Below are 15,198 nucleotides of genomic sequence, written 5' to 3'. Positions count from 1 at the left end.
TACTATGTTGGTTAAATGACGCTAGAAAAGTCAGAGACACGGAGAAAGAAAAGCAGGAGTGGGAAAGTGGCGAGTTGTTAGGCGAGTTGTTAGGATAGGTGGCTCTAATAATACCTGACTGTAGCCGACAGCCTACAAACTACGCCCACATGATGCTACGCTAGATATCACATGTATATGAACTAGATGCGAAATGATACACTTGCCAGCGTTGGTAAACAGCCGCCATCTTAAAGCAGGAGACTTCTCAGCAAGGCTCTGTTGTAGTGAACCTTCCTAGCGAACCTAAGTAACCTTTTATCTAAAATACTCCTAAATCGGCAAAATCTATTCCGACTTACATGGAAACTGATTATGTCGCCAGTGTAGAAACGGAACTCATTCGTAACCACAGGACTATCTGTATATGCAAATACACATGCAGTCACTACCATCTTTCTAAAATGACATTATAAAATGATCATTTATGGTAATGAATAATACATATATAGTCGCTTATGAAGTGTCTTTGAGTATGTGCAAGCGATAACAAGGAGGGAAGGCAAAGCTGATTGCGCACACAGCAGGGAGCAAATGGAACGAGAAAAAAAAAAAAAAAAAGATGTGGAAGAGAGGAAAAGGGCTGTCTGGCAACATTTAGGAGAAGGTGAAAAATAACATGAATGAGCAAGTTTAATTTTCCAGTGTGATGGCTGATGATCTGGCTTACCTTTGCACTTTGGGATATTTCATCTCTGAGATCATATTGGTGCCTTCTGTTTGGCTCTGTTTCAGATATGAAGGCCACATGTTGTCCACCCAGTCGACTTGATCAACCTATGAGTGACATCCTTTTTGTTGTAAAATTACAATTTTCAAGAAAAGCATGACATTTTAATCATAAATTCACACAACTAATTCCACCTAATCGACATGTCAGTCTTGATAATGGCCACCAAATCACTTAATTTGCCATTTAAGGCAAGGCAACACAAGGCAAATTTATTTATATACCACAATTCAACACAAGGCAATTCGAAGTGCTTTACATCACATGAAGATCATTTAAAGGATAGTGACGTACCACAGTTGGTCTCTTGATGAGATTCTCCAGCTTAGTATGGCTGAACTCCAAACTGATCACATTGAACAGTTTGTCACGTTCTTCTTCCGGCGTCTCGTAGTATCGCACGAACTGGGCCATGCTCATTTCTGAGCCTTTCTGAGTGCTCACGTCCATCACGTCCACTGAGCGACGGCTACCTGAGAGTACAGTAGACAACACTGGATAAAAAAGGTCTACACAGCCTTGCAATTTTGTTTTAAACATACTTCAAGGTTGCTGTCTTGTATTTCAGTGTGTGTGATATTACACATACCAACCAAGCCTTTAATTTCCGACACAGTGAATTCCGGATCAGGCATTCTGCGAACATTCAAAACCAGTTTTGCTCAGTTTAGAGTAGAAAATAGTTAATCGTTTGAATATAACAAGCACTTACATGATCCCTAGTCCTTCTTTCTCTTTGAAAATAAGTGGAACCTTTAGGGCCTCTCGTTGTACGTACTCATAGGTAAAGTCTGTACATATGCAGGAGTGATATTTTTAAAAATATAAATAAAACCGTCGGTTTAGGTGATAGTGTGTAAATATTTTATACCTTTGGCTTCCATGATACGCACAAAGTTGGCAGCGTAGTTGTTGCTGGCCAGTTTGTCCTCCACGCTAAAGCCTCGGATGTTGACCATCTCCTCCACGTCAGACAGGTCCTCATTCTCGTCGTACAGCCGCCGGCAGATGGCGCGCTGCAAGATTTAAAAAATATTAACCTAAATTTATGTACATACATGACATTGTCTCAGAATACATAGTGTTGTTCAGTGGCATCTTTAAGGGTGTTTTAGGAGGGCTTCAGCCCCCCTAAATAATTCGGTGTTGTTTTCTTAAAAAAATAAATAAAATATAACAGTACAAAAAATGCTGACATATTTACTGAAGATGCCAGAATATGTACAGTACAAACCAAAAGTTTGGACACAACTCCTCATTAGTGCGTTTTCGTTATTATCATAACTATTTACATTCTAAATTCTCACTGAAGGTAATAAAACTATGAATGAACATGTGTGGGATTATGTACTTAGCAAGAAAAGGTGAAATGACTAAAAACGTATCATATTCTAGTATCTTGAAAGTAGCCAACCTTTACTTTGATCACGCACACTCTTGCCATTCTCTTGATGAGCTTCAAGAAGGAGTCACCTAAAATGTTTTTTTACTTCACAGGTATGCCTTTTCAGGGTTAATTACTGGAATTTATTGCATTGGAGTTGGGACCTTCATTTGTGTTGCATTGAATGAGGTGTGTCCAAAATTTTGGCCTTTCCTGTAAGTATGCATGTATGTTATGAATAATTTTTGGATATATGTGTGCATGTGTGTGTCAGGCAAATTAGCCTGACCCAGATATTACTTAAATTCAAGTAATTAGTAGCATTTTTCAGGGTTTGAATTTACAGCCATTTTTGTTACATATGTGCCCAAGATGTACTATGTGTGATTTATATATATTTGGGAACAAACTGTTACTGTGTTGTGAGTGAAAGTCATGGCATTAGCCTCTATTATTCAATATATATATATATATATATATATATATATATATATATATATATATATATATATATATATATATATATATATATATATATATATATATATATATACAGTGCTGCTCAAAAGTTTGTGAACCCCCTCAACATTTTGGAATTTTCTATTATTTCAACCTGATTTCCTAATCAATCAATTCAGTAGTTTTTTTTTTGTTTTTTTAACAGTTGTGTTGTCGAGACTAATTAAAAAGAGTTTTCATCAACTGATGTAGGTGCAAAATTGAACTGTTTGGTCACAACCAAAACCGCCATGTCTGGCGAAAAGTCAACACTGCATACCACCAAAAGAACCTTCTCCCAACAGTGAAGCATGGAGGTGGGAATGTCAAGATCTGGGCTTGCTTTTCATCCTCAGGACCTGGACAACTCCACATAGTCCAGGGAATCATGAATTCTGAGGAATATTGTCAAATCCTAGAACATAACCTGACGCCATCTGTTTTGAAGTTAAAGCTTGGCAGAAGGTGGATCATGCAACATGATAATGATCCAAAGCATTCCAGCAATACAACCAAGGAATGGCTGAAAAAGAAGAAGATTCGTGTTCTGGACTGGCCCAGTCAAAGTCCTGACCTAAATCCCATTGAAATGCTGTGGCGGGACCTGAAGCGAGCAGTTCATGCCAGACGCCCATCAAACCTCTCTCAACTGACTACGTTCTGCAAGGAAGAATGGGCAAAAATCCCCCAAAGTAGATGTGAGAGGCTGATTAGTCACTACAGAAACCGTTTGGTTGAGGTAATCTCTGCAAAAGGAGGCGCAATATCCTATTAACTGAAGGGGTTCACATACTTTTGCACACATGATATCTGAGTTTTTCTTAAATCAACCACTTTTGTTAAATAAAGAATGACAATATAACTATTTCTTTTGTTTCAGTCCATTATTTGGAATGTCAGTATTGTGGATTTGGGTATAACTTAACATTTAATAAGGTTATTTTAGTTTTTTTTACAAAAAATCTGACCATCGCTGTGGGGTTCACAAACTTTCGAGCAGCACTGTATATATATATATATATATATATATATATATATATATATTTATTAGAGGTGGGAATCTTTGGGCACCTAATGATTCGATTGCGATTACGATTCAGAGGCTCCGATTTGATTATAAATCGATTATTGATGCACACCCCCCCACCCCCGCTTTTAATTTTTCATATATTAGTTCCAAAATTGTTCAAAAATCCTCTCAGGCTAAACCAAACTACTATTTTAGTGTCAAGTTAAAAAGAGTAAATAAAATACTCAAGTCCCCATTCTGTATTAGCAGCTTTAAACTACATTCAATTAATTTAATGTTGTGAATCAACCGTTAAAGTTGTTAAAATTGCTCCCGTTATTCCATGATTTCTCTTCTGTCTACTTTTAACATGTGAAAGTTTTAAAATTGTTTCATCATTTAAAGATGGTTCGAGTCAAGATTTTGCCGATTCAGGTTTTTAAAAAAAAATTTTTTTTTTAGATAAAAAGTAATTAGGTTCGCTACAACAGAGCCTTCAAGATAAGTCTAGTGCTTTAAGATGGGGCCTGTTTACTAGCGCGGGAAAGTCTGTCATTTCGCATCTAGTTCTTGGTACATGTTCTAACACGGCCGCTGTCTGTTATCTCACCTCTAGTTCTAGATATATGTTATATCTGCCATAGCCGTATGTTTGCAGCAACTAGCAACTGGGCGCTGTTTGTAGCAGCTAACGGCCGCAGTCAGGTATTATTATTTTTTTTTTTTATATAGCGGCATGAGTTGAACATGATATTTACTCTCAGTCCGTTCCTCATTGCGTCCCATAGACCGCGCTGACTGTTTTATTTACGCTTTACCTGGTATAATTCAATAATCGGAATTTGGATGTTTGTTAATCGTTCTCGAACCTTCCACAGCCGAATCGCGAATGATCTAAGAATCGGAAATTTCGCACGCCTCTAATATTTATATATAAATTATCAGTCCTTGTTAGTAGTTTGTGAAGTTTTGTGTTTCTACGCTACGTTCACTTACATCCTGTGTAACTCCTGGGGGCTAAGCACCCCTGTTTTTAAAACCTAGTGACACCCCTGCTGTTGTTCAAAGACTTTTTGTGGATTTATTGAACTGTACTTTTTTTTTTTTTTTTTTTTCCCCAATTATGACTAGCTCTAGAAAAACTGTAAGGTTTTTTTTTTTTTTTTTTTTTAATGTGACTTTATTGAATACTCCCCCCCCCCCCCCCCCACCCCCACCCCCTTGGAAACATGCATGTTTTTATCCCTCCAAAATAGGTGCATTACATTTCAATTTTTTCCTCAAAACCAGGACCTTATAATTTTGTGACTTTTAAACTTATTTTCTTTTTTTTTTCACTAAAAATCTGACTTAATATATACACCTCTAAACCCTATCAGAGCTCTAGACTGATTATTTTTATCAGTATTGAAAATATTCCTTTGTATGCTCGGACTATTCCTTTGTATGCTCAGTGTGCTTCTTTTTAGTCTATTATTCAATTAGGACTTGAAATCAACTAAGTGACGTGTTATTACAAAAAAGAAACCCTTTAATTATTGGGCATAACCTACATTATTGCATCATGTGGTAGTTAATATGAAACATGATATTTAAAAATTTGTCAGTGCTTTGACGTGAAAGTGTTAATACAACTACGACAACAAGTACTACTACTACTACTACTACAGCACGGTGCACAGGGCATCCTTAGCTCGGCTAACTAATTAGCTCGAAGCCTCTCCCTCTCCTCGGGTAAACGACGCCAAGGCTCGCGGTTACCCACCAGCCGGCGGCCGGACTCGGCACACCTTTCCCCGGCCTGAGACATCGCCTGCTTGAAGAAGAAGTCTCTTCTACTTGCTTTAGACTCGAAAGAGCATCTCCTCGCGTAGCATGTAGCACGCCTCACAGGTCCAAAACAAGGGAACCATGTTTTTGTGTGTTACGTCATCGTGAGAAACCAAAACATTGGCGGAGAGCGTCACTTTTTTTCTTTCAAGAATTTTTTTTTTAAATTTTCCCTGCAAAAGAAAGAAAAAAACAACAAATAAATAATTATTTAAAAAAAAAAAAGTCTAAGAAAAATAAATTGCATATTGACAATACTGATAAATTAAGACAATGCGGATAAGATAAATAAATTATTTTAAATTGTCCAATACTGATAACAAAATATGGTTAGATAATCAACAATATTTCGCAGAACAATCTAAAATGTGAAATACTGCTACGACACAAAGTTATTGCTTATTTAATTATTATTATTAGAATAGGCCAAACAGTGAAAATAAACCTACCTGCTTTCTAAGCATCGCTGCCAGCACTTCCGGGGTAGAGTAAGCAAACCCTCCTCATTGGCTAAAGTGGAAAGTAAGCACTTTTTCTATTAGCTACCTTGAATCATATGTCACCAATTGAACCAACGTGTGTAAGAGTAAAGGAGATTTTTTTTTTTTTTTTTTTTTAATTTAACAACAACATGACAGACAGAATAAACAATACAAACCAAAAATAGTCATAGTTCCAAACACTGCCCATCAGAGATAAAAAAAAAACAAAAAAAAAAACAATGACGTGTACTGTGAGCAATTATTCACAAAAAAGTTTTAGTTTTTCACAAATATTATTTTTTCCCCTTTCAGATTATTTGACTTTTTTAACAGATTTATGTAGCATACAGTTTCATTATGAATGTGAGGAAAAGATGGTAACAACTTGCTAAATTCACATTCGTCGAAGTAGAATGTTGATAACAAAATGAGTAGACTGATAATAAAAACATTTTAATTCCTGAGTGTTTTATACAAACAAACAAATGACGTTTTCCCATTTGAGTTTGAAGTCCACATGTAAATTCCTGTCAATGAAAATCTCCAAAATTTATTGAAAAAACAGCAGGTCCAAGAAAAGATGCTAAACTGTCTCTGGATGATTTCCACAGAACGAACAGTTTGTACCAATGTCCCGCTTGAATTTTTTCATGTAGTGGTTTGCAGGATAGTGTCTATGAATAATTTTGAAAGAGACTTCTTTGACCTTATTAGTCAACAGGAACATGTTGGGGATAGTCCATACCTTAGACCAAATGATATCCCCAACAAATTGATTCCAAAAAGATTTAACATACAGTGTGGATCTAAGTTGATTCTGAAAAAGTGGTCGAACATATCTATTCGAATTTTTGTTATGTAGCAAACACAATTTCCCCACACTTGAGTCTAGTATAGTTGGAGGAATTTAACTTTGTAATGGCAAGTTTACATTTCTGCACAGCATAATGATACCTGAAGGAATTCCATCATAAACAATCGCATATATAGTAAAGGAGATAGTTTGGCGGCATATCCAAACAATGACGTCGTATGTCCCATTCCCATTGTATATCTTCGTCGCCGTATTACCAAACCTTTAACATGTACTTAGAGAAAATACTGTTTGGCTTCTTTGACTACTTTTCTAAAAAATGATTTAAAAAAATATTTTTTAATCTTATGGCAGATCCACAAATCATGTTACCTTACTCTAATGATAAACCTGGATTCACAAATTAAGCCTAACAATATACTACTTAAATTGAACATTCCTGAAATTTGAAAGCGGTAACACTTGAATTTATGTGCCCAATTTAAAAATATTTAAATTCATTTGAATTGAAATTATAATATCAAGTCAATTTAATTTTGTTGTTAATTTAGAATTTTTATTGTAATGTTGTCTGTGACTATTAAAGATCCATTTAAAAGGAAGGAATTGATTGATTGAATGATGGTCGACAGCAGGGGTGCCCAAGTCCTATCCAGCTTGTTTTCCATTTCTCCCCCCTCCAACACACCTGACTCAAATAATCAGGATCATTATCAGGCTCCTGCAGAGCTTGCTGATGAGCTGATCATTTGATTCAGGTGTATTCAAGGAGGGAGACATGGAAAACAAGCTGGATAGGGGCTCTCGAGGACTGGACTTGGGCACCCCTGGTCTACAGTATTAGTTTAGTGGAGTCACGTGAGAGTAAAAAAAAAACTCAGAGATCTTTGTCACAACTTTACACATTTGTTCTGAATTCATTTTCATACTAGACTGTTGTTTGTTGAAATTGATAACAAACACAAAACAAGATTTTAAGTCGATGTTGCATGTCACTATTAGTTGAGGTTAGTCCCGTGGCTATCGTAAAAATGCATGTCACTTTGCTAACACTCTTTTTAATAGTTGTATAAAATAATAATAAATCACTTGGAGCCAGTTAAATCTCAGCAGAAAAAGGCTAAGATTAAAAAGAAAAAAGCTTTATTATTGCACTTGGTGACAATTGTACTACCAACATGTTGCTAATAAGGAAAATGTCTGCCTCTACTCCAAAGTTTTCTTACACCATCAGGAGTACTTTTTCAATATTTAACAAATCAACCTTATTTTTAATAAGTAAAAATATCTAAATCCCCCTTAAACAAGCATGTTCAAAAGCTCTTACCTTCATTTCCCACGTTTTCACATACATTTCTCTTTCATTCACTGGGCACTCTGTCATCAAATGGTTGTGTAATTTTACCATAAATCATTCATTTGAGTTTACATGACATGAAGAAGTTGAACACAATTTACGGTAAGTCAGTCTTCCCTGCAATAACATTGTATATACACTAGACGACGCTAGTGAGCAATGCAAGAACTCGCCTAGTCACTCATATGGCCATTATGGTTGCACCTGCTGAGGTGTTGGTGTTTCAATGCTCACACATTTTCAGATTCAAACTTTTAGAAGCATTCTTTGTCTTTTCAACAGTTTCTAATGTTTTAATCACACCAACGGTGGATGTCTGTATTAAAAAAGAAATACAAAATATGAAGAATAATCTGTCAGGAAAGGGCGTAGTCGTCGCCGGGTGAGGACCACCTCCATTTGGGTCAATTTTTTTGGGAGCTAGAGCTGAAGACTTCCCATCATCTGCTGGGAAACGACCGCGGTGGAGAGTGGTATGCAGTCAAGACGGCGGCGGAGGGCGCAGGTTCTTGCACTTCATGTCGTCCAGAGTCTTCCAGTACTTGTAGTTCTCTGACAGATTCTCCATCAAACCTGGCAAGCTGGCAAATGCTGCAGAGACGACAGGAAGATGTCAGCGTTGGTTGTCATAGCTTGAAATATAGTTAAGAAAACCATTGGGATTATTTGACCCCCCCATAAATAGAAACAAAAACTAAAAAAAGTAATACTTCAGTTGCTAGGGTTAAAAAAAAAAAAAAAAAATTGCTAATCTGAACCCACAGTTTAGTAATATGTACCCACAGATTACCAAACTGTAGCATTGGCTTCATAATGATAGTGACAGGTCAGATTCGACCTTCACTGCACCACGCCATCAAGTAAGGGGCCATCCCACAATCCGCTTCAGTTATTCGCAGTCGGTCACAGCGACACATGTAGCGATCCAACGCCGGATTTAGGTTGAAAAAGTACGAACGCTGTCCAGCATACAAACAGGAAGGAATATTTAAGGAGTGATTTGTTCAAGGGTTCAAGGTAATTATTATATTTTTCGTTTTTCACAAGAATTTTCAACATAAAAAGCTTTTTGTTGTAAGGCTGCCGCCACATTGTCTAACAGACTAGCATCATTCTTCGACATATTTACATAAAATAAATGCTAACTGCCCGTTTTTTTTTTTTTTTTGCTTTTAACCATGAATTGGGACTGTTTTACGTCCATATCTATAAAGAATTCAGGGATTTAAGCATTTATTCACGAGAATTTTCACGGAAGAAGCTCTAAATACATATGGCGGCTGCCACATTCACTACCAGACTAGCATCGTACTTCGGCATATTTACGTACAATAAATGCTAACTGCATGTTTTTTCTGCTTTTAACCAAGAATAGAGACTGTTTTACATCCATATCTATGTAGAATTCATGGATTTAAGCATTTATTCACAAGAATTTTCACTGGAAAAGATCTGTTTACATAAGGCAGCCACCACATTGACTAACATCGAACTTCGACATATTTACGTAAAATAAATGCTAACTGCACATTTTTTTTGTTGTTGTTGCTTTTAACCAAGAATCGAGACTGTTTTACGTCCATATCTATAAAGAATTCAGGGATTTAAGCATTTATTCACAAGGATTTTCATGAAAAAAAGGTCTTTGTGATTCCACTCGGTCAGGTTTGACGGCCACGCCAACAATGCAGGCCCACTATTAATCGGCCCCACACCCCGTGTCCCGTCAATATCATTATGAAGTCTATGACTGTAGGTATAGATTACTAAACAGTGAGTACAAATGATTAAACTGTACCCACAGTCAGAGGCCGGATTAGCGGACAAGCAAACCAAGCAGTTGCTTGGGACTCCAGCCAATAAAGGGGCCCCCAAGGGCTGCCAAACTATACTCCTAAGAAATGACAAGAATTGGCCATTTGAAATGACACTGCGGTAGCAACCCCCCCCTTGACGCTGTCATTTCATACACTTTAATCCATGAAGAGTGAAATTTAAATTTGTAATTTAAGTGTGTAAATTTACTTTATTTGACGTTTATTTATACCAATAAATGTTTTTCTGTTATAGTGTTTTATATATTTTTCTGTAAACTTTATTTCTCTTTTCATGTTGCCTTAAACAATGTTTACCAAACATATTGTGTACGCGTGGGGTGGGGGCACCAGGGATTTCTTACTTGGAGCCCCAAAAGTCAATAGCAACGCCACTGCCCACAGTTTACTAATATGTAACCAAAAATTACTCAACTGTACCTACAGATTAGCAATATGTACCCACAGTTTAGTATTCCGTGGGTACATACAGTATTGCTAAACTACCCTCAGATTACTAAACTGTGGGTAGAGTTGCGTAATCTGGAACCACAGTTTAGCAATGGCCCGGAAACGATATTCATTTATGCGGTTTTGTGGAGTTCTCAAACGCTGATGGACTCAGCAAGCAGCTGCACATGGGTTACCTTTCAAAACAACTTTGTTCATCAAGGACAACCTGTGTGCATCCGCTTTCTTGGTCCATCGGCGTTTGGAGTCTCTTCAAAACCAAACTTGTTACTACTGTTTCCGGTTCTTTGCTAAACTGTGGGTACAGATTACTAAACTGTACCCACAGTTTAGTAATCTGTACCCACAGATTATTACGATCTACCCACAGTTTAGTCATCTGTTCCCATAGATGACTAAACTGTTCCCATAGATGACTAAACTGTGAGTACAGATTAACTATGAAAAATGCATTTTTATCTACCCTGGTGCGCTGTAAAAAACAAAACAAGTCATGGCAAAATAAATGACATGGGCATTTTACGCCATGGTACGGCCAGGGAGTTTCTGCTCGTCTCCCTCATCGTAAAAATCCTATAAATCGGGCTTCCTCGGGTTTTCACAACCCCGGGAGGTTTGTCTCCATCCCCTCAGCGTAGATGAAGAATCTTTCCATGACATCAGAGCGACATTGGACGGTAAACAAGCCGAAGAAGCCATCTCCCGGGGAGAATAAAATTTGATCTTGAGTGGGAACGAGATGCCGTGAGCACTGGCTTGCCATACCACATGTTACTCGTATAGAGAGTGAAAATAATTCTTTTCCATCATTGAATCAAAAGCACTCAACAGCTATGAAGCGATGAATTTCATCTTGAAACATCAGATTTCAAATTACAATGGCAGAAGTTTCACATTTCCACATTTGGCTAAATACAGTATAGCTACTGCAAGAAAATAAAGTTAAAAAGGCCAAGTTTTTAAAAAGTATGAAGCAATTTGATCATTTTGTTGATTCAGACTTACTAAATTAAGTGTGAAATTCATCACATTAAAATGTGAACATCATGACGTTAACATGGCTTTTTAGTCCATTTAGACTAAAAAGCTTTCATGAATGATATTTCTTTTTACACAATTACAAAAGTATATGATTTAGACTTAATTCTTGTGCAGTACAGCAATTCTCTTGTCAAAAATGTTTTTTTCATAACGCTACACAATTTGAAAAATATCAAAATCCTCCCAAGAAAATGGGTTTAATTTCTAGATTACACTTATATGAAAAAAAATTCATTAAAAAGTAAAAATTCAGTAATATATAAAAGGCAAAATTTTACATGGTATGAGCATAAATTATTTTGTTAAAAAAAGACACATTTTTGAAGTGGCATTGTTTGAAAAACTGCTTGTTCTTTTTCCTTGTGATATTTTTTGTGTGAAAAATCTGACTTTTTATGTACACCTACACAATTATACAAACACTGTATTTGATGTTTTATTTGTTGTTTTATTCTCGTAATATTTTTTTTTCTGCTTGTCAAACTACTTTTCATTTTCTTGTAAAACTCTTGATACAAAATGCATGTTTTAATGTACTTTTCACGTTTTTTTTCCCCCATTCCTTCATTGGTTCAAGTAATATCGTGACATATCCAATACTACCTGAAAAAATTGAATATCAAGTAAAAGTTGTTTAATTTTGGCAAGTTACCATCAAAGATAAAAACCAACACATTTATTTAAATATATTGATTAGAATTTTATTCATTCATTTAATCTCAAATTCACATTTTAAGTTGAATTGCAGAAATACAAAAACCTCTTCAGTATTAATATTTTCTGAGTAGTATTGTATATTTTCAATATTATAAATGTACCTTAAAAAAAACTAACTTTGTAATATTATCGTATTGGCCCGAATATAAGACTGCCCTGATTATAAGACGACCCCCTCTTTTTCAAGACTCAATTTTGAAAAAAGACATTTTGAACACCAAATTAATTTTTATACAGAAAATAATTACAGTACATCTGAAACAAATGATTATAACAATATATTTGAGAGAAAAAGCATGTTATTTTGCCTCATTCAAATCTTGATATCTAAACATTTAAATATGTAAACTAAAGTGCAATCACATTTGTAAATGAATGGCTTCTGGTTTTTGAAATGTAAATAAACCAATCTATTGTGATAAAACAACAAAATTGCAATAACTGCATTAACCATCAAAGAGGAAGTCTAACTGTAACTGTAGTCTTGAAACAAATCTGAATAAGGAAAACATTGCAATAAAATAATGCAAACTGGTTAAATGTGAGAGTAGCTGAGAATTGTCATGACAGAACATTGCTTCAATGATATCGGGCGCCATCTGGCGTCGTAAATGGGTATAATGTCTAGACCGCGAATATAAGACGACCCCCAATTTTTCAGTCATATTTCAATGCAAAAAAAACAGTTTTATATTCGGGCCAATACGGTACTAAATTATTCTTCACTTAATATCCTGACTTTTTGTTTAATTTTTTTTTCTCCTCTCATATGCATCATTCCTACCGTCCCAGGCGTCAAACATGTCGGTGATGAAGTAGTCTATGAAAGAGAGCTGCGACTTGGGCACGCTGCAGGTGTTGCGGTCAAACACAGGCATCACCACAGGCAGCCCCAGCCTCTTCTCCTCATCTGTCTGCAAGCGCACAAGAAGCGAGATCGCCATGACGACAGCGTGACGTTTCGCCGAGTGGAGGTCTTGTGAAGCGCACCTGAGCAAAGTACTCCTCAGAGATACGCCCGGCCCACTCGATGCAGAGCTCCAGTGGCCTGCACGGGTTGGCCACGTCGGCGCACTTGATCAGCATTCGCTTGATCAACAGGCGGTTCTCTGGAGAGTTCCTCATGTTTGCTTGACCTTCACAGTCACTGCTTATGCTCTGCACACACATAAAAAAATAAACAATTTTGCCATCGTGGTGCCTCAAGATACAATGTTACCGTACTTTTCGGACTATAAGTCGCAGTGTTTTTTCACAGTTTGGCCGGGGGTGCGATTTATACTATTTTCCATCGTTGACCGGTTTTTTAAAACGGTGACGGAAAAAACTGAAGTCCGTCCGTCATTTTGACAGGTTGCAATTCACACCCCAGACCACAGGGTGGCGAGTTAGCATATTAATTAGCTATTGTCTCTCTTATGCATGACGTCATTGGCTCTTCTGTCAGAATATTGTAGCGTCACCGGGGTCTGGCGGCGGCACCGTGATTGACACATCAACGCGAGGTTCTTATTGGTGCACCCGGTGTGCCAGCGCGTCATCCAATTGATGGACAAGGTTGCCGCCTGTGTATAGACCCCAATCACATGACGTCACAACTCCGCCCCCCTGACTGGAGCCGCCATATTGTGTGTCAGCTCGTCATGTTTACACATTACTGCTACGTACATGCCTCCTATTACGGCGTGTTTTTCTGCTCGTTAATATTAACAATGAAAATGGTGAAGGCGTGTGTGGTTGGTTGCTGTAACAGAGAAGATAGACGGAGAGACTTGAAGTTCTACCGTATTCTGAGAGACCCGAAGATGAGAGCGAGATGGACTGCTGTAATTCGACAAGAAATCTGGGGACCAAACGATCACCACAGACTATGTAGTAGTCATTTTATATCTGATAAGATGCATTTAATATATATTTAGAAGATTTTGGGCTGACAACCACAATTAAGATCATTGTGTGACGTTGGTGATTGGGGTCTATATCGTTGCCTCTTTTTCTTTGGGGGCGGAGTTGTTGGCGGTAAGCAGAGTAAAAAGGGGAGAAAAATACCACGACTTCCGTGTCTAATTTTTCGCCGCCAAGCAAGCGTTACAATATTAATTAAAAATGAATGAAAACTAAATACTATTGAATATGTCATCATTATCATTTTAAAAATTTAAGTGACGGGTAAAAATAGACTATGACCGGATTTTTATGACCCTGTCAGTCAAAATGACAGACAACGAAAATGTCTAGAGCAACCTCTGCTCTGGAGTGAATTATGTGTGAAATTATTAACACATTTAGTGATTTAGAGTGACACTGATGGTTTGGTAAACTTGTTAGCATGCTTTTTACACTATTGTTATCTGAATAACTCTTAATAGCTACAGTATGTTATGTTAACATACTGTTTGTTGTTTATGCGTCATGTAACGTTAGCATACCGTCGCTTATTCAGCCTGTTGTTCTCTTTTCTATTTTTATTTTAATTTGTCTTTCAAGATGACATGTCTGTTCTTGGTGTTGGATTTTATCCAATAAATTTCCCCCAAAAGTGTTTTTTTTCCTCTCTGTTGAGCATATTTTGGCAAGTGCGACTTATAGTCCGATAAATACAGTAATTCGTTCCGGATTGGCTTTCATATCATGATTTTTTTTTGTGTGTATAATCAATCACCTAACTCAGGGATGTCACAACCATTTTGGTTCGCAGGCCACATTTATGGCAACTAGAGCTGATGAACGTTCGTTCATTCTCTGTCAGCTCTCCCACTTCATACGAATTGGACGTCTAGTGCCATCAATGGCAGACATTGGTTAGACAATGCTAATTTAGTGTTAAAAGAAGAAAAATGATTCGTATATTATTTTCAAAAATGTGGAATAGGTACAGGGTTGGTATCAACCGATACAACACGGTATCGGTATTGGGAGACAAAAATTGTTTCGGAGCAAAACTAGTAAAAATTAGTCTAAAAGATACTTTACCATGGCCGGCCGTGGGCATTGGCTAGCTAGGCGGTTGCC

General features: G+C 37.0%; 2 protein-coding genes across 3 annotated transcripts in view; both read right to left on the bottom strand.

Moving 5' to 3' along the window:
* Nucleotides 1-5,603, bottom strand: part of LOC130905307 (lysine-specific demethylase 2B-like) — a 53,668-nt gene extending 48,065 nt beyond the window's left edge. Inside the window, exons 1-6 of one of the 2 annotated variants that reach the window (XM_057818580.1) lie at nucleotides 5,426-5,603; nucleotides 1,641-1,785; nucleotides 1,482-1,560; nucleotides 1,359-1,405; nucleotides 1,064-1,242; nucleotides 710-816 (exon numbers count right to left, since the gene is read on the bottom strand). In XM_057818580.1, coding sequence (XP_057674563.1) covers nucleotides 710-816; nucleotides 1,064-1,242; nucleotides 1,359-1,405; nucleotides 1,482-1,560; nucleotides 1,641-1,785; nucleotides 5,426-5,470 — 602 coding nt within the window. In that variant the 5' untranslated portion in view covers nucleotides 5,471-5,603. Of the gene's footprint in view, nucleotides 1-709; nucleotides 817-1,063; nucleotides 1,243-1,311; nucleotides 1,406-1,481; nucleotides 1,561-1,640; nucleotides 1,786-5,425 lie in introns of those variants that run through there. The other variant, XM_057818581.1, reaches the window with a different exon arrangement.
* A 1,961-nt stretch (nucleotides 5,604-7,564) lies between these two features.
* The window catches only part of pde8b (phosphodiesterase 8B), a 43,481-nt gene continuing 35,847 nt past the window's right edge, over nucleotides 7,565-15,198 (bottom strand). The window contains exons 20-22 of the mRNA XM_057818582.1: nucleotides 13,177-13,344; nucleotides 12,971-13,100; nucleotides 7,565-8,734 (exon numbers count right to left, since the gene is read on the bottom strand). Coding sequence (XP_057674565.1) covers nucleotides 8,625-8,734; nucleotides 12,971-13,100; nucleotides 13,177-13,344 — 408 coding nt within the window. The 3' untranslated portion in view covers nucleotides 7,565-8,624. The remainder of the gene's footprint in view (nucleotides 8,735-12,970; nucleotides 13,101-13,176; nucleotides 13,345-15,198) is intronic.

This window comes from Corythoichthys intestinalis, chromosome 17, assembly GCF_030265065.1.
Source record: "Corythoichthys intestinalis isolate RoL2023-P3 chromosome 17, ASM3026506v1, whole genome shotgun sequence".
NCBI classification, from domain to species: domain Eukaryota; kingdom Metazoa; phylum Chordata; class Actinopteri; order Syngnathiformes; family Syngnathidae; genus Corythoichthys; species Corythoichthys intestinalis.
This window is presented reverse-complemented; position numbering and strand designations above follow the sequence as displayed.